This window comes from Apteryx rowi, unplaced genomic scaffold (genome assembly GCF_003343035.1).
Source record: "Apteryx rowi isolate R43461 unplaced genomic scaffold, aptRow1 scaffold_1131, whole genome shotgun sequence".
In the NCBI taxonomy this organism is placed as follows: domain Eukaryota; kingdom Metazoa; phylum Chordata; class Aves; order Apterygiformes; family Apterygidae; genus Apteryx; species Apteryx rowi.
The window spans coordinates 67,445-86,704 of NW_020447344.1; the positions used below are offsets into that span (position 1 = coordinate 67,445).

The 19,260-nt window shown below is 41.5% G+C and overlaps 1 protein-coding gene across 1 annotated transcript; it reads left to right on the forward strand.

The window, feature by feature from the left end:
* Positions 1–1,293: 1,293 nt before the first annotated feature.
* KCNJ15 (potassium voltage-gated channel subfamily J member 15) lies at positions 1,294–2,841 on the forward strand. The gene is made up of 2 exons (XM_026078859.1): positions 1,294–1,361; positions 1,698–2,841. The coding sequence occupies exons 1-2, from the start codon at positions 1,294–1,296 to the stop codon at positions 2,839–2,841; spliced, it is 1,212 nt and encodes a 403-aa protein (XP_025934644.1).
* Positions 2,842–19,260: the final 16,419 nt, after the last annotated feature.

The window sequence follows — 19,260 nt, forward strand, 5'->3', positions numbered from 1 at the left end:
GATTTTGAGTTTGCCTAAAGAGCAGTTGCATGTATGCTCCTTCCTACCCCTACCCCTCCTGCCCCACCATTTCCTCCCATTGTTCTTTTTGAGATCACTTGAAGGTTTTTTCCTGTTTATTATCCGGACATGCTGCGCAGTGTGTGTGTTGATTTGACTGTCACATAAGGAATCTCCTACTGGGATCACTGATGCATTTTTATATATATATATATATATATATATGCATGTATGTATGTATGTATATGTATATATATATGGTAATGGCTCCTAGATGATGGAAAAGAAATGTTGATGATTAAACCAAAATTGGAATGAGCTACAGGTGTTAATGGGACAATTTTAATTACCCTTTCCCAGAAAACCTGCATCACAGTGATAGGTATAGTCATAAACAAAAACTCTCTTTAATTGACATAACAGGAAAGGTACTTCAGTGAGCAATTATGCTGATGTCCTGGGCTGGCACATGTGTGTACCACAAATATATCTTGTATTTCCTGCAAATTTCTTTTAAGTAGCTATAAGGAAGACGTTCTTTTTTTTTTATTATATTTTTTGGTGGTTCATGAAAACGAAACACTTACTTAAGCCTCTTTTTGAGGAAAACAATGGAACAAAACAATGCTTTTTGTATGACCTGCCAAAGCACAAAGGATGCATGGGATATTTTTTTTCTTTGTTGTTTTTTTCAGCAGGAAGTTCTGTTGTTGGAAACGACTATAACATGGACTGTCCTTGCTCTTCGTAACCACTGTCTAGTCCTGCAAGCCGGGTCTTGTTACTTGCCTTATGAAACTGGCACAGGCAACGTCCTGCTTCACTCTGTGGGCTTTGTTCAGTCCTGAATGTCCGCAAACTTAATCTCCATCCGGACTGAAGTGGGATGCACAGTAAACAAACTTCAAGAGTCAGGTGGTCCAATGATTGCTGGGTGTGCRCAGGTCAGGGCCCACTGCAAGAATGCTGATTTTGTGAATTGCCTCCTTTTTTCCTTAGACTGCTTAAAATTGGAGGGCTATGTAATATGAACAGCCTTGAAGTGTGTTCAGGTGTAAATATTTCTTTCCAAAATTCTGCTTTGATGTGTTCAGGTCTGCTTTGTTTCCCTGTAGGTTAGTTGTAGGTTTGTAACAAAGAGCCAGATCTGATTCACTAAATCATTTGTGGAAGTTATTTGTTCACAGTGAAAACTGGTCTGGCTCATTCTGCCTCTGCTGCAGGAAGAGACAGAAGTGTTGCACTGGATCTGCGTTCTAAACCAAGCATTGATGCGACTTTCATTTTAATCAGATGTCTCTCTTCAGGGCATTAAAGAAAACCTGTGCAGTTATCAAAAAGAGCCTCTTCTCTAGAGAAACGTAAGAAAAAAATTTAATGCATTTTACAGAAATAAAGTACTAATATATAATTGCAGCTTGGTCAAATTTCTTTTGCAGACTATCATAAGAAAAACCTACTTCTCCATATTTTGCCATCACCAGAATCAAAGAATGATTTTTTTCAGGAAAAGAGAACATCAAATTATTCTAATGTCAGATATTGTATGATGTTAACTTTATATTCCAGCTGTTTTTCTTCACTGATGCTGTTTAGATTATGTTTATACCTTCTATCCATCATTATTTTCAAATGTTTTTCAAAATCAATTATATGGTTTTATTTCATTAAGTAACAATCTTTTATTCTCTCCTTAGGACTGAAGCACTGAGAATGGAAGCCACACAGATTAATATGTCACGTGTCCCACTGGTTAATGGAGGCATCAACACTGCACTCAAGGCACACAGACCACGTGTGATGTCCAAAAGCGGTCACAGCAATGTGCGGATAGACAAAGTTGATGGCATTTACCTACTCTACCTTCAAGATTTGTGGACTACAGTTATAGACATGAAATGGAGGTACAAACTTACCTTATTTGCTGCTACTTTTGTCATGACCTGGTTCCTCTTTGGAGTTATCTACTATGCCATTGCATTTCTTCATGGAGATTTAGAAATAAACAAGTTCACCCCAACGCGCGAGCCATGCGTCAAGAACGTGGACTCTCTGACAGGGGCATTCCTCTTTTCCTTGGAGTCACAGACGACCATCGGCTATGGATTTCGTTTCATTACAGAGGAGTGTCCTCATGCCATTTTCTTACTTGTGGCCCAGCTGGTGATCACCACCTTGATTGAAATCTTCATCACAGGTACCTTCCTGGCCAAAATTGCAAGACCTAAAAAAAGGGCAGAGACTATTAAGTTCAGCCATTGTGCTGTCATTACTAAACACAACGGAGAACTTTGTCTGGTGATCAGAGTAGCAAATATGAGGAAGAGCCTTCTGATACAGTGTCAGCTGTCTGGGAAGCTTCTTCAGACGTATGAAACCAAAGAAGGGGAGAGGATCTTGCTGAACCAAGCCAGTGTCAAGTTCAATGTTGACTCCTCTTCAGAGAGTCCTTTTCTCATTTTGCCTTTAACCTTCTACCACATTTTGGATGAAAGCAGCCCCTTAAGAGACCTCACGCCTCAAAATCTCAAGGAGAAGGACTTTGAGCTTGTGGTGCTCCTGAATGCCACGGTGGAGTCTACCAGTGCTGTCTGCCAAAGCAGGACTTCCTACATCCCAGAGGAGATCCACTGGGGGTACGAGTTCGTGCCTGTGGTTTCTCTCTCTCCAAATGGAAAGTATGTTGCTGATTTCAGTCAGTTTGAGAAGATCAGGAGATGTGCAGATTCTACTTTTTATAGTATGGACTCTGAAAAACAAAAGCTAGAGGAGAAATATAGGCAGGAGGACCAGAGAGAGAGGGAACTGAGAACAATGTTGTTACAGCAGAGCAATGTTTGATTGAATGGACAAACTATCCTGATCAATCCTTTTCCCGAACTGAAAAAGCATCCTCTCTGTGCTGTATGTCAGCTATGAAACCAGCAGTGGAGTCCTTTTCAGCAAATAGTTTGGTGTAGAGTAAACCTATCCCTTTGTTTGGCTAAGTTGCTAATCAAGTATTTTGTAATTAGGAGGGATTCCTTTGTTCAGTATCTTGACTTAACAAAGTTGGATTTGTTTTAAGTCTCTGCCTTATACCATTGGTAAAAACGGACACACCTTTCCGTTTGAAAAGTGAAACTGTATACACTGCGCTGATTTCTTCAAATATTTATTTGACATGGCTTTACGTGAACACACAATCACAGAGACAGCATGCAGTACTGCCAGAAAAAAATGTTCTGCTTTAAAATGTATATTCTCGTATCAGGTATTGCCTTAATGGGGATTCCTGGCATTGAAAATAAATTGATGGGAGAGAGAAATGGTTGAATATGGCAAGAGCCTGTAGGGAGGTGGTAAACTCCTTTAAATCTTGAAGGAAGGTGACAGAGTAGTTGTGCTGGGTGGTGACGAAGGGAGCTCTCTGTCTCTCTGTTATTCAGAACTTGTTTTGTGATCACTCACTTTTTTAACCTTGTTAATGGCTGATTTATATATAATAGCTAAGAAGGGGAGATGAGGGCAAGTTACACAGAATCATAACAGTAATCAACTAAGGTTAAAGCTGGCTTTGAGATACCTGTTTTTTATCCAATGTAAATAGTTTTTAATAGCCACATAACAATACATTTCTACAGATTGCTTGCTTTGCTATAGACCGTATTTAATTTTGGTTAAAAGAAAGCTGTATAATGTCTGTAGACAATATTTACTTTTTCTGGCAGCCATAAAGGACAAGCATTCCTTTCATCCATTTCATTTTTAGTCTATTAAAACCATTCCATTAATAAAGGAATCTAATTTGAGCAGCTCCTGATTTCTTTGTGGCACAGGGAAAGGGTGTGGTACTTTGGAGATGTTGAAAGAGCTGAATGCTTGACATACTCAATTATGTTCAGCACGCAACCAAGGAACACAGCAGACCACTGAAGTGATCAGATTATGGGTGGCAAACCAGGTAGCAGTGGTGGACTTGTAACATGCTTACTACATGTAGATCAGTTTTTTTAATGGAAAATTATTTCTGCCTCGTATCAGAGAGTTATTTAGCAGTGTTATGAGTTCCAGAGATTTTGCTCTGCTGAAGCTTTGGCAAAGAAAGGCTATATTAAGTATGCGTTTTGGGTCTGTGGGCCAGGTCTCGGCCTGAGAGCCACCAGGGGCTACAATGATGAAAGGACCACTGGCATCATTATACTTACTATTACTGCGCCTAACTTCCCGGCACTGTGTGGCCTCGTGGAATGCAGTCTTGCAATCTGCAGTACAATATCCTATACGATAAATGAATTGAGTTTGGTGCCTAAAAATGCACTCAGCAAGTTGAGCACAGAGCTGCCCATGGCACCAAGAATGAACGCCAAGAATGGGGTGGGGGGTGGAGGGGAGATGGCTTAAAACTGCCTTTCACCTAAATGGTTAGATCCCCTCCGCGAGAAGTCGGAGATCCAGGTGTTTGTCTGAAGAGACAAATTTAACCCATAATCCAAGGAAGTTCCTTACCTACCGCAGTGCAGAGCTATGTTTCTAAAACCATTGTAATTGCAAGGCCCACCTATCATTTTTTGAAAGGATTTCCAGGCCATATTATGACATAAAGGTTTTTATTTGTAACCATATGTAGAGGATGCTAATGTTTAAATTATCATTTGCTCATTTGTAATTTTCCTTCATTTTGTTTGACTGCTTGTTTCTCTGGAAGGAAGTGGGCACGTTTAGTGAATTTTTACAATTACTTTGTAGATTTATGTCCTATAACTCAAAGAACACTGCTCTGGGATGTCCTGAGGTGAAAATAGGCAGGTGTTTTAATCCTTCTTCTGCCAAACCTTAACATCTCTGCTTCCATATTCAAATATCCACCTCAATTCTTTCTTATCTCAGTAAGTGCTCATATCATGGTAACATAGAGCTGTTTCTAACATCATTCTCTCAGCAGCGTAAGGAATGTAGAACAGCTTCATCAAGGGCAAGTGAGCTGACTCTTCTCCAGGAATATGGTATTGCTCATGAAACGATCCCCTCCCATCATGTGAGTTCACATCCCTCCAAACAAAGAGAGAAATGTCAATTTGCATCTTCCAGGACAGCACTCCATCCATTTCAATAAACTTGTTATTGCACTCTCTTAGTTGTATTTTAAGAAAACCTAGTGCCTTGGGCCCTGCAGGAGACACTTGTGAAGTCCCAGGGGCCCTACATATTTCTTGGCTGTCAGGTCTAGGGAGTCCTGTGCATAGGCAGCTGCAGCAATGTAGTTGCCGTGGGGACTGTAGTGGCAGCAAATTAGGAGCCTAGAGACCAGGCTGCTGCAGGGTTAGACAGCTGCTGAGCAGCAATTTTTTAGGATCTTAGCCTTTCGAGCTAAGAAAGCAGGTAGTCCCTATGTCCCTGTGTACACCAATCCCAGAGTTCAGTCATTAGGCTTATTAGGACTCACAGGACAGAGAACCAGAAAGCAAAACTACCATGGCCACCCCAGAGCTGCCTTACCCATCAGTAAGGACTGTCCTGCCCATCGGGCAATTTTTGGTGCGAGAGCCATCTTGTCTGCTGACCGCTAGTCCCTAAGGTTTTGGGGACAGAGCACATGCAGCTCCAGAGGATTTGTGACAGTGGGACGTCATGGCTATGTCTGATCTAGTAAATGACTTGGCACCACGGCACGGGCAGGCTGTCTGCACTGTTCAGTTGGCCCCACCATTGGGGGTAAAGGACCTGAGGAGAAAGGAGGAGCACCACAGGATCCCTGGCCGTGCTGGCAGAGAAGTGCCCGCTGTAGCCAGCACTGCCAGGGCACTAGCGTGGTCCCACTGCCTCCACAGTGCAATCCTAATGCCTCCCCGGCACCTGCAGCTCGGGGGCACATCCCTGCAGAGCCTCCAGCAGTGCTTTCCTGCTCCTCTGCCCTGCCCCATGAACGGAGGACACTGCTTTGGGATCCATCAAGTTGGATGATTATAGTAGTCTCTCCAACTCATGAACTTTATGAAGAAATTTAAATCTAAAATTCTAGTGACTAAAGAAAGAGGTACAGACCTATGTCCCTGTGTGTACTAAGCCCTGGGTTGCTCCCTTCAACTAAATCCTCCATTCCAGTTATTAGATCATTCTGAAGAAAATATAGTCATGGTGAATTAAAATTTACTGAGGAATATGACATATTTATTCTCCTTCTATCGGTGAATTATCCATGAGCAAAACATGATTTTTAGAGTTGCTTTAATTATTTGAACTCGTACAGCATACAGCTGAATGGGAACACATTTCAGCTTATGGATTGTTTCTGAACTATTTACTTTGGCTTTGGCTTCAATACTTCATTGTTTCTTTTTTATTTTTTTCTGTGGAGTTAGGTGATTGAAGAAGCATAATTTCACTTCTGCTGCTTCCTTGCAATGACTTAGAAAGGGAAGAAATGAACCCCCAGAGACAGCAGGCTGACGGTGCCAGAGTCACATCCACCATCCTTCACAAACTTTTCGCTCCATTTTCCAAACATCTGATGCCAATGTTTGTGGAAAGCCAAGAATGTGATAGGGGGTGTAGTGGTCTCCAAAATACATGGTTCTCTAATTTTCCGAATAGAGGTAGGAGGGCAAACAGCTGATAGATTTAAAAGATACTGGTGGGCAGATGCAGAACAGAAAAATAGACAGAAAAATTACACTTATGCACACCCTCACTCACCAGTATGGCTGAACATTTGCCACTTCCATAAGATGCCAGGTTAAAAAAAATGTCAGATCTGCAGATGACTCAAAGGACTGGGAAAAGCAAATGCAAGTTCTGTATTTGAACAAATGTTCTCATGACTTCTGAATGTGTTTGCTCAGTGCTAATCTGATACTTTACATGACAACCTGATCTTGAAAGAGAATAGGTGAGACTCTGATGGCTGTATCAAATCCATAATGGAGGGAAGGTTAATAAGAATATAGTGTACACTGTAGCTCTTGCTTATTCATTACTAATATGCAGCTTGGCTGCAATGTTATCGTGTCCCAGTCACCCTCATGTTATTTGGATTACATGAATAATGCAATGCTACCCTCTGACTGGACTGCTCAGCCTTCAGTAGATATTCTCTGCAAATATTAGATTACCAGAACAGAGCTCTTTTAACGCATTAGATTCTGGTGGAACATCCTGTACCTAAATGGCTTGAAAGAGCTTTTGGAGCATTTCCAGAATGTCATATATTCTCTCAGCAGAGACTGCTTAGAACTGCCCTGTCCCGCATTAGCCCATAGTACACAGAGCAAAACAATGTAATTCCATAAGTAGCACAACATCCATATGCTTTTTGCATCTCTTCTTAGTAATAAATTCTACAATGGTCACTGTGCACTTCACCATACTGCATGACTGTTAAATTCATTCCTCCTTTACTCTCTGTTTTAAGGGTTTATGCAGACAAAATATGAGATGTTGATGGATATCAATATCACTGATAGGAGGAAAGTGGTTTAGGACAGGGGATTTATGATTCTGACAGAAAAGTTGCCATGAATCTTTTGCAGGGGAATAAGATTGTACTGGTCTCCTTGTCTGCTCCACTCCTTTGCCCAAGGATCGTCTTAGGACTGCCAGCAGAACTGAGAATTGATTGGCAATACTATGGCTCCGGTTGAGATTCAGATGTGCAGCGGGCTCTGATGACACCAAAAAGAGCTCAAGAAGGTAAGCTGGTGTTAAGGCCCTGGCTTGGAGGGGGGGCGGGTACAAGACATACATTCTGTTCTGCTGACTTCCACACAGAGCAAAAATGTCTGATGGGGCAGTAGCATAGAGCTGTCTTTGGCCATCATTACTGTGCATTTGCTCCCTCTTGGGAACATGCCAGCCTCAAATGAAAATACAGTGAGTCTGATTTTCTATAGCATTAGAAAGGGGTGAGGTGTAAGAGGAAAAGATTTAAATAAGTTTTTATGGTTCCAGTATTCATGAACAGCTTTTGCACTATAAATTGGTCACCTCCCATAGACCTATTGCAATGTCTCTTCCCTTCTACCACTCATATTAAGTATCTAATTATCTGATACTGGTGGGGACCATAATTTTTTAATTTTTTTCCTTTACTACAAAGATATAAAATTGAATCACAGAGCAGAGTAAGATTTCATTTAACAACTGTGGTTAAACAACAATTTTCAAGTTAGGGAATTGTTATTCATTCTTTACCCAAAGAAATTGGTAAAATGGTCTGTGAAATGTACCCTTTGCTGTGCTCCAAAACAAGAAATATCTCAAAATAAATATCAAAGTCCAAGATCTGGAATGAATTAGGTGATTCATGCTAAATGGCCAATCTTGCTAGTTATTGCAAAAAAACACATTGCTGTTTTCAGAGAAAGTATTGTAAATCCTACCCTGATCTTAGAAAAAGTTTGGAAAGAACAGTATATACAATAGTAGCCTATGAACAACGCTTGTTGCAAGTCAGCATAGTTTTCCATTGTAATATTGTGTACAGATATATAGCTTCTTTCATGTGAGAAACCAACGTTTAGACAACGTACATTTCCCAAAGTGTATCCGACTGATATTTCTGTAACAGAATCACTCTCACTTCAATCTCAGCGCACAACCATTAGGCTCCTGGAGAAGGTAATTGTAATTAAGCACAATTCCAAATGAGATACCTACATTTCTTCCTCCCTTCCTCCCTCTCTCCTCTGCTTTCTCCTTTGTACTCGTTTTGACAGGATCTGTTCTGCACACAGAGTGCCTTGAAACAGCAGTGAATAATAAATGGCATCCCTCTGAGCTCTATTTGAACATGAAGCATCTCTAAAAGCTGCAGATTTGGGTGCATATTATGACAGTTTATGGCTGGCAAAGAATAGGGAAAACACCAAAAGATAGACAAGAAAGGGAGGAACAGATAAATACCTTCTCTCTCTGGAAAAGCACTAAACATTTAGTGCTTCAGAACTGAGACTTGTTTTCTTCTTCAAGTAAGAGAAATCTATTGTATTCAGTAGAGTATAAGGCAAGATTTTCTTTTATTTTCGTTCAGAAAATTGCCTTAAAACCAAATCTTATATTTGGTTCAATATGGTAGCTGATTCTTTGTCCTTCAACCAAAGTGCTTGAAAGATAGAACAGAGACTCAAAACTTACTGGGGTAATAAGATGTTTACAAGCAGTGGTCCAGGCAGAAATGATTGAAACTTTCAGTTGATACTTCAGAAAAGTTTACTAAGCTACAAAATGTCTAGTTATGAAGAACTTATTGCTTTATCCTGACTATTTTATTTATACTAAGCTCACAAACCTAGACAAATGAGTAGTCCTGAGAGAAAACAAACAAGCTGAATTTATTCCCGGATATACTTCTGCAGAAAAAGAGAGCATGTCTGCACACAGAATTATTCCAGCAGAATCACTTAACAACCCTGAGTAACTTAGTCTGGAACGATAATACATGTGGATGTTGTGAGACTGGAATGTGGGTGTCTTTCCCTGCATCAACTTAAGTGACTTTCATGATTGATTCCATCAAAAAGAAAAAAGAAATAATCATATTGCCACATGGCTTGCTCCATTTTACCACTATCCCACTTAAAATTTACAGCTTCTCTTATTCCAGATGCATTTATTTGCATGTGCAGACAAGCTCTAGACTGTGAGGAATGGCTCTAGTTTCACTCATGGAAATGGTCCTTCCCAGGAATTCTTTCTGGGTGTTAATGTCACTAAAATCCAGAGGCCAAATTCTTGGCTCCATACTTCTCCTTTCTGCAGCATTCTGGCGTTGCAAAGAGGCCATAAAGCTGATCCAAGAAGCCAGCTGAGCTTTTTCCCTGGCACAGAGAGAAGCATCATGAAGACCAGGCTATTTCCACTGGAAAAAAGAGCCTCATTTTCTTCAAGAAATGAATGTGCTGTAATGAAATTTTACAACCCCCATAATAAACCCATTATCAAGATTGTGACAAAACACGAAAAAGCTTAAAACTTCCAGTAGTATCATGCTAAACCACAAAATTGTGGCCAGCTCTAATTCTGTATTGCAATGAGCAGTTGGTTTCAGATACAGGTTTGTTTAAATGTTATATTTCATAACCATAAATTTAGCTTTTTAGCTGAAATTTAAACTCAGATTTCATTGCTAATCCATGGCATGTGATTGAACTGGTATTTAACAAGTCTGTCTGCAGCTGATATTCTGAAAGTGTCTGTTTTAAATCTGTGATCTGATATCAGCATCCCATTACCAAGTATTCATCTCATACCTGAATAGAGTTGCTAAATAATAATACTTTGACCTATTACGCTTTTGCTTCCTTTTAGAGCAGCAGGCTCTTAAGTGCTTCATTAAAGCATTCAGTATAATTTGATGTCATCTCACTTTGTACCTGGTAAACTGAAGTACAGAATAGCAAAACAGAAAGAGTAACCTATCTACTCAATTCCAGATGTCAAAGCTGGAGACCTGAGATTTAGTTTATTTGTGTAGCAATCAGGTCACATCAGGCATGCGAACCTTTTTAACACATTTGATTCTGTATAGCATTGTTCAGTGAGAAGTGGTATATGCCAGATTTTCTGTCTCATCCTCCTATCATCAAGGAGATAGTTGAAATACGCACTGATGTTTGACCACCAAGATAAACACCACTGTTAGCACAATTTTTGGTCTCCTCCTAAGTTCTCTTGATCAGCCTGTACTGACGTCACTGCGTGTTAGAATAGCCTCTTGAGTTATTTTTCTATATACGTCTGCTCAGTGTCTCTCTCCTTGGCCTCCTTCTCTCACACGCATTTGTCATGCAAAGGTGGACAAGAGGAAGTGGCTACTTACGCCCTCAGCCTGTCAATAGGATGGGGAGTATGTGAGTTGCCGAGACCTGTGGCTCGGTTGCTGTGCCCAGGACAGATGGGACACAGGACTGACTGCTGGCCATGCAGTGGTGCATCCCCAGGTGGTGTGGAAGTTTGTGCGAGTCTCCCTGCTAGGATCTGCCACTACATCATGGCAAAACAGAGCTTCTGAGCAGCTTCAGTTTTTGTTGGACTTTCTGCATGTTTCTTTAGCTGTGACTGTGAGAGTCACTGCATCACTCGCACGCACCTTCTCTACCCAGGTTTGACAGTATTTGACAAGAGCGAGCTCTGCAACTAAACACTATTAAAACGGGTGGTTAAAATGCACGGTCTTGCTCTCCGTCGTTCTTCTCCTTCCTAACTTCTGCTGAGCAGCTTTCTTGGGAAAGTTGTGTTCACAGATAGGTTTAGAGACCAGACAGCTGATACAGGGCAAGAATATGTTAGCCTATCACATTTTTTGCAATAAAGTTTCATCTAAAATAGCTTCAATTTTCAGGCAGTTACTACTGCGAATGTGTGGGGGTGATGGGATAACATGCTGGAGGGAATTAAACTGCAAACAAACTGAGGGGCTGGATGCTGAGTGGAAATATTCTAAATTTGAAATGAACAGCTCTGAATGCAGCCCTTGGCTACAGAAATAGAGTATTTGCAGCTAGGGATCCATTTCCAGTCCCACCCTGAGTCAGTACGTGTCACAACACTGAAAATGTATGGACATGGTGATCTGCASTGTAACTAATTTGGTTGCTGGCAGACCACATGGTACAATAGGCATGATCTAAAGTCCATTGAAGTCAAGGTCCCTTTCCATTGACTTCAAACAACTCTGGATCTGCACTGAAGGGACAGCGAGCCAAGCTCACCACTGGAACAAATGATGACAACTCCATGGAAGCCAATGAAACTCTCTGCTTGTGCCAACAGTGAATCTGGCCTATAAACTTTGTTCTGCAGGGATCAGAGACTCCATAATTCATGCAGTGGTTCGAAAGGTAATTAAATTTTCATGGCCATCAGCATATCGGCCACGGTCTGTACTCAATTACTTTTTGACTATATGAGACAGCTCTTTTCCTCAGTCATTTATTTAAATGCTCCCTCTTCGTTGCTGTTGAAGCAGTCACAGTTTGCATACACGCTCATTTGCCTTCTTATCTAGAATGTTGCTTAATCATTGAAGCCTTCCTTTTTACACAGTGGCAATATAATAAAATTGATTGTATGATTATGAGTCTGGATTTCATTTACAAGAGTGTTGATAGAGGAGAGATGAAATCACATGACTTGTAAAGGAGCAGACTGGAAATAACTTTGGACTTTACTAGTTCTAGTAAATGTAGCAGTAATTCTGAGTTGGCTTAATACTGGCCATGTTCAGTGCAGGAGTCTGAATGCAGAAGAGATCTTCAAGGTATTGCATTTTGTCTTCTCTCTATGAGAGGGTCTCTGTGATAAATTCCTTCCTCATTAACTCATGTAAGCAAGTCACGTTGACTGTAATGACAACATTTATGGTTACAAGGCCTCTCATACAAAAATAAGCATTATCTAGGAGGATGTGACATTTCTTCCCCTTTCTGATGTTTTATTTAAACCTGTAGATTGATTGACTGTTTTACTGGATTTGTTCATATTAGCAACCTGACAAATACACATCATCTGTAGATTGTGGTAAATGAAATGCTGCACAGATTTCCATCCTTTTTTGGCTGGTTGAATGCAAAGCCTTAATCCAGATGACAGATGTCAGGCAGGTTATAGCTTTTTATGAATACATAAAACATTCGTGTAAAATAATATACATCACATGTTGCCAAAGCAAAGTGGTAAAAGGAATCAGGGATCCAAAAGCACTGCTAACTTTATTTTAATATCAGTTTGGCAGGAGAAATTCTGTGGCAGTACAGAAAAATGTCACATACTGAGAAGTAAAGGAATATTACACCTTTTCATTCTTGTTTGATAATTTGTCCTTATAAGTACCATCAGTGACCAATGAGAAGGAAAAAACATATTAAAAATGATTATTGCACCTGCTCCCCTGTTCAGTTTGGAGATTTCTTCCCCTTCAATCAGACAGCAGACATATAAATAGTTAATTTAGCATTTGGCACATCTAATGGAGCAGGGACCTGTGGTAGAGGAAGGAACAAACCAGTGACGGGACACTAATAAAACACTAATAAAAAAGTAGCCCAAGTATTTTTTGTAAAGATGATGATCATGCTGGTTACAGTTTAACAGCTGCATATGGAGTTGTGCTAGAGTGATTAGATTTAATTAATATAGAGTAGTTTATCAGAAAGAAATGATTCAGCTGGTGATTTCTCATTCTTGACTTCACGAAGGGAAGATGCATGCTCCAGCATGGTTTTGCATCATTTCCTGTACTTCTCATTGTTTGAACAGGAATGAGGGCTTGACTGTACTGTGTATTATTGCAATGCTTGGAACTGAGCTATCTAAAAAAGTCAGAATGATAAATGCATATATTTTAAAAATGAAAATGCTTTCAATCTGTTAGAGTCTTTATAATTGCATTTGTAATAATATCAGTCTATCTTGAAAAGGTTTTAGATCTAGAATACTCATAATTCAACATAAAACCTGCCTCATGTTTCAGCTATATGGTGTACTACACTGTCAACATTTCTGTCACCTACGAGGCTGTGTGTGACACTCACTTCTTCAAGAGCACAAAGCATATAAGCAAATGGATGGGGATGGTTAAGACATTGAGCTGAATGTAAAACACAATTTTAAAATGCTCCATTGCAGGTGGACACTTTATCTCCCACAGTATAGGTCAAGATAGGAGTAGTGGCATAATCCTGCCTGCGGTCTTCTGCTGGGTGACTGCACATGGGTGACATAGCCCTAACAAGCATGCTGTGGCCTCCATGACGTGGAGGCAATGCCAGGGTGCAGGTGTGGGCTCTTCCTACTGGCCCTTCTGTTTCACAACTCAGTGATGGCTTTAAACAGACAGCTTGAGCCTTCATCTCTTCAATCACAGTTTTCTACTAGTCTTCTTATTTCACTCCAAGGGCAAGTATTACATCACACTGGCTTTGACAACAGCAATAGTCAGTTTTCAGGCTCAAATGCAGCTCTCAGAAGTCTTTCTAACAGTGATTTGATGAGACTAGTGAAGTCTCATATGCTTAAGAAAAGCCCTCAGAGCATGGAGTGGCTTTGGGAAATATTTTTCATGCCTGTGAAGAGTTGGCTGGAATTTCTAATCTGCAGCTTCCCCACAGCTGCAGGCACCCCTCCAAAATGGATCTGTCTTGAGGTATTTATAACATGTCTGTCACCAGGGTAGCCAAGCACCACATGGAAATGCGGCACTCAGGTTTGCAGCTGATGCAGCTCATCATCATATTGCTTCTCTCCCATGTTCCCCACCCTGGCATGCTTTCTACAGTGTTTGCTACAAGAGACCTTGTTGCAAAAGCTTGCTCCTCTGAAAGCTCCCTAATGGGGATAGTGCACAAGCCTGGCACCTACCTTCTGCCCCGTAGTGAAGCATCCCCTCAAGAGAGAAAAGACCAATAGACAGGACTGAAATTTTTCTTTTGAAAAGCTTGGACTACCATGCAACATACTTCTGATGCTACCGTGAAGAGCCACATTTAGTTGAATAGTGTTTATACTAGCTCTCCTGACTCTTTCTTAATTAACTCTCAGTGTTTAGCAGAGACTATTCCTACATCTTCTGAGCTTGGCAGGTGAATACTTTGCCAGTACAGAGCATTGCACTTGGTCCTACAAAGCCATGTGCTGAAATACTTCTCTTCTAATCTCCTTTCCTTCCAAATCTAGGCATTTCAACCTGAGCTAACTATCTAATAGCCTGATGAGCCATTTCCTTTTCATGTTGTCTGCAGTCTTCATCCCTTCCTGTGTTCTGCCCAATATTTACTTGTAAGGGAGCAATCTTATCTGAAACATGAAGTTTCTGGTCTTCAGAGTAAATATGCAGCTTGGACTGCTAGTAAATTATCTGTAAACTAGCTGATAAAGGAAAATCACTCCCAAGCAGCTCTGGTCTGATCCAGATCTGAAGACAAGGTAAAGACCTGGGTCTCCAGAAAGCAGCCAAGGAATTCTAACATTTGCACTGTCTAACTGAAATACATATCTGAAACAGTTGCTAGGCAAACTAACCCCATGCCTCACAAACCAATTCCACCACTGGGTTTYGTACACACTTGCGTGTCTGAAGTTTGATGTTTCTGCAAAATATGTAAGGGAAAAAGTACTCTAAGTGGCATATAAGTTACAAATATAGCTCAAAATTCATTGGGTAAAGGGCATACCTGGGTAGTGAAGCTGCCATGTGCCCACCCACCTAGTCACTCAGCCCACCTAGGAGGGCTCTAGTACAGGGACTTTTTGAACTTCAGTGGTTGGCAACGCCTTTTGTATAGGTCTTCTGAAAAGGACTGAGCTTTTACTACTTTGAGTAGTTTGCTCCACTTTGACCAATGCTCATTGGGGAAATTCTCCTAGAGGGGGACAATTCAAGGATAGGAATCTCAGACAAAAATGGCTAATACTCCATTTCTTTTTTCCTCCCTAAGGTTTGAAATCTGGAGAAAACTGGGATGGCTTAGCAACAGCCCACCTATTGCTCCCTGCTAGCTCTGCCTCTTGCACATTTGCTGAACCCTGTAGCTTCAGAAGGTTACAGGCTACAGGGCCAAATTCTGCCACTGATTTCCCATGTCTTCCCTAGATAGCAGTCTCACCGACTTCCAAGGTATTACCCACAAAGCAAACAACTGCTTCCACTCATCTGGCCCTCAATAGYCATGTTGTGTGCTTGTCTTGCCCACACATTGCTCCATTGAGGCTATTGGAAACCATGGAAAATTCCAAAATTCCTGAGTGTTTTGAATGGGTGAAGGAGCTGAGTTTGCATCCAGTTTAAGTTTAGATTTGGTTTGTGGCTCAAAGCTGACCCAGGACTAGAGTTCAAATTCATACTTGAGGAGTGGAAAACTCATGGATTCATCTCATGAGGATTCTTACCCAAACAGTTGTTGCCTTGGGGTTTGTGGCACACATGAAGCAGAGCTGGGATCCTGCAGGATGCAGAACATCCCTTCAGCATCCACTGATTTCCACGGTATGACCAGAACACCTTGCAGACCAGCCCTAAAAACAGACTATGCAAGCCTTGTGATTTTCTAGATCTGATCCTGAACACTATCCACAGCAGCAGGCTTGGTTGTGGTGATCAGAGTACCAAAGCCCTTGAAATTCAAATGACGTGATTTCTAGACTCCACATGATTTCCAGACTATGCCCAGTACTGGGCTTTGTCCTCCTTTAACTATGGGAGAGGGAGCTTGCACCGCTGTGGCTTATGGAGGTGGCTTGTTGCACGCTTGCTCCAGTGGCCAGGGCAATGGGACTTGTGAAAGATGGTAGATAAATATGTATCGCTTACCCTTAGAGCTTCAACCTGCAGTAGCAGGGTCTAACAGACAATGATTATCACCTCTCAGAGTTTTTTATTTGCTGCTTGGAGACCTCTTTCCCCAATATCCTACAATAATACACTTTAAAAGCAGGTGGGGCCTTCAAAACTACTGAGGGTGGCATCTCTCTTAGCTTATAGAACAAATGCACTTTCTGGCAAGAACAGCAAAGACAGCTCACAGACCAGCATCATCGGATGAAATATGTGTCAGATACTCCTAGCTGATGTGCTCCAGCATTGGTAGGAACAAATCTGTTTGCTCTTTTATCTGTGCAGTGCACCGCACCAGTTTTCCATTCATTCCATTGCTGATCCAAAAGGGAAAAAAGTCAAACCTTTCACTTTTCCAGTATTTGTTAAAGCACAAGTGTTTTATTTGGAGACTCTGAGTATATAATTGTTTAAAGTCTTAAATGAGATCTCTGTGCTGCCAGACATCCATTCAGAAACCACAAATCAGGCCATTAGAAATTTTAAGACTGGCATAAACATCATGAGACCTTCAAAAACAGGAAAATATGGATTCCTTCCTTCCTTCCTTCTTCTTTCCTCCCTCCCTTCTTTTTTTCCCTTTCTTTCTCTTTTTTCTCATTCTTTCTTCCCTTTCTTTCTTTCTTTTCTTTCTTTCTTTTTTTCTCTTTCTTTCTCTCTTTCTTTCTCTCTTTCTCTTTCTCTCTCTTTCTCTCTTCCTCTCCTCTCCTCTCCTTTTTTGTTTCCTTCTGTTTCTTTCTCTGTCCCTCTCTCTTTCTTTCTCTTCCTTCCTTCCTTTCTTCCCTCCTTCCGTTCTTCAGAATTGATATTTTAAAGCTTTTCTCTGAACTATTAGAAGCAGAGAAACTTAGTTTTTTTTCCAGYGGAAGCTGAGACTCTGCTATGGGAGACCTTTAGTGCAGTTACAAGAATTTGCAACATTGACCTGCCCTAAGAACTTCAGGCAACCAAGAGAACTAGCAAAGTTTCCACTGACATAGAAGCTTAGCTGGCATGCCATTTATTTCACATCTTTTTAGTTCATATCTGGTGACAGCGATTTCTTGACTATTTTTATTACTATTTACTGTCTGTATTATAGTAACATCTACAAGCCCTGGCCAAACTCAAGATGCTCATGCACGTGATGAGAAGCAATCATTATCTACAGAAGCTATAGTATTAAAGGCCAAGATGAACAAAGGGAGGAAGAAAGGAGGGATTATCTCTCCCTCCCCCATTTACAGACAGATACTGAGCAGCACAGCAAGATGAAGAGACTTTCCCACGCTACCTCAGGAAGTCCGTGGCAGAGCTCAAAACTGAACCGAGATGCTGATTTCCAGGCAACTGCCTTAATCACAAAGCCTTCCTTTCCATCAAAAGCCAAAGAAATCAGCGCAGCAAAACACAGACAGCAACCTAAAGTGACCTGCCACCAGATTAGTTGTCAGCATGATCTGCTCTGCCCCATGCCCTTGGCTCCCTGCCACAGAGTAGGCTCCCAGGGGCAGTCTGGGTGCTTGTTTTGGGGGGTGGCTGGCCTAAGGGATCCCGCAGGTGCTGAACAGCAGGTTGCAGCAGCACAAACCCTGGAGGCTGAGCTGTGTCCTGAGGGTGGCTTTAGGACTTGTCCTGACAAACAGCACAGAGATGTGCCACCAGTGCCAATATGCAGAATAAACTGCAGGCGCCTGTGCTCAGTACCCCTCCGCATCCAAAGGGCTCTCTGCATGGTCTGAGGCATTCACTAGCTGTTAGCCCCTAGGTGGTTGTCTTGGTTAAGGAGGCATAAAAAACATGARCAACTTCACTTATCGGAGCATGACGGGAACAAAGTAACAAAGTACACTGTTCTTGAAAGTCAACACATAATGCAGAAATTTCTCAGAGCTGGCAGGAATATTACTTTGATTAAAAAACCTGGTTTGCTGGTAAACTTCCTGTATTTTAAGGAATTCGCGTAACCTTATCAGAACACAGGCTGGGGGGGTGCTTAATTACCTTCCACACACCTGGCAAAGCTATCTAATCTGTAATTCTCTAATGTAAATAAATTTTATGACTCCCAATTATATCTTATTAGATAATAACTTTAATGACTTTATGAACGTTCTTAAGAGAGACCATATAAATTGCATTGGAGTCCAGGAATGGGTACTTTATATATTGTAATTCAAAGAAGGCTGTGGAAAAAACAGACAAGGAAATTACCTAGAAGTTTTCTGAGTAAGATCATTTCAGGATATGTCAGAAAGATAACGAGCAGTACTTTCAGGTTCATGGGTCTTGTCTCCAGTGCACTGAAAATTGTATTTTAGTGGAGCCACAGATGGTTGTGTGAGGGAGCTGGGACCCCTTCCCCTGCATGGGAGGGCAGAGGGGGCTCAGAGACCATGGCGGACTCTGTGGTTCAGAGCTGTTGTTCGCTTCCTAAGTTTGACAGTAAAGCGGCCAGACTGAAAAATGAAAAATAATCCTGTTTGAGATGTGCCTCCTGGGCCAACAGGTGCAGTACAGTCTCAGGCGCCCGGCTCCCTGATGAGACGCTTGGCCCCAGGAACAGCCCCAGGAATGGCCTCAGGAACAGCACAGCCCCCTCCCCACTCGCCTGCTCTCCCCACCATGCATCGCTGTCACAAGCCGCTGCCTTCACTGGTTGCACAGTTCTTGGTCTTGAAAGGAGAGGGAAGGCTTGATGTTTGCTTTGGAAGGCTTTTACACCCCCTTCTGTTATTACGGATCACACACAAAGTACAATCTGGGTCAATTTTCTTCTGTTTCCTACTCAGGTATTTTTCCCGCCTTGATACCAATCTTGGTGGCTGCTCAGCTGCCAGCTGCAAACACAGGTACCCTTTCCTTTCCACTCCACACCGATCTGTTCTCTCCTTTCCCATGGTTGCCAAAGTAAAATATTGAATCACTGAAGAGACAGGTGACTCTGTCTTCATTGCATTGTTCAATTCAGCAGG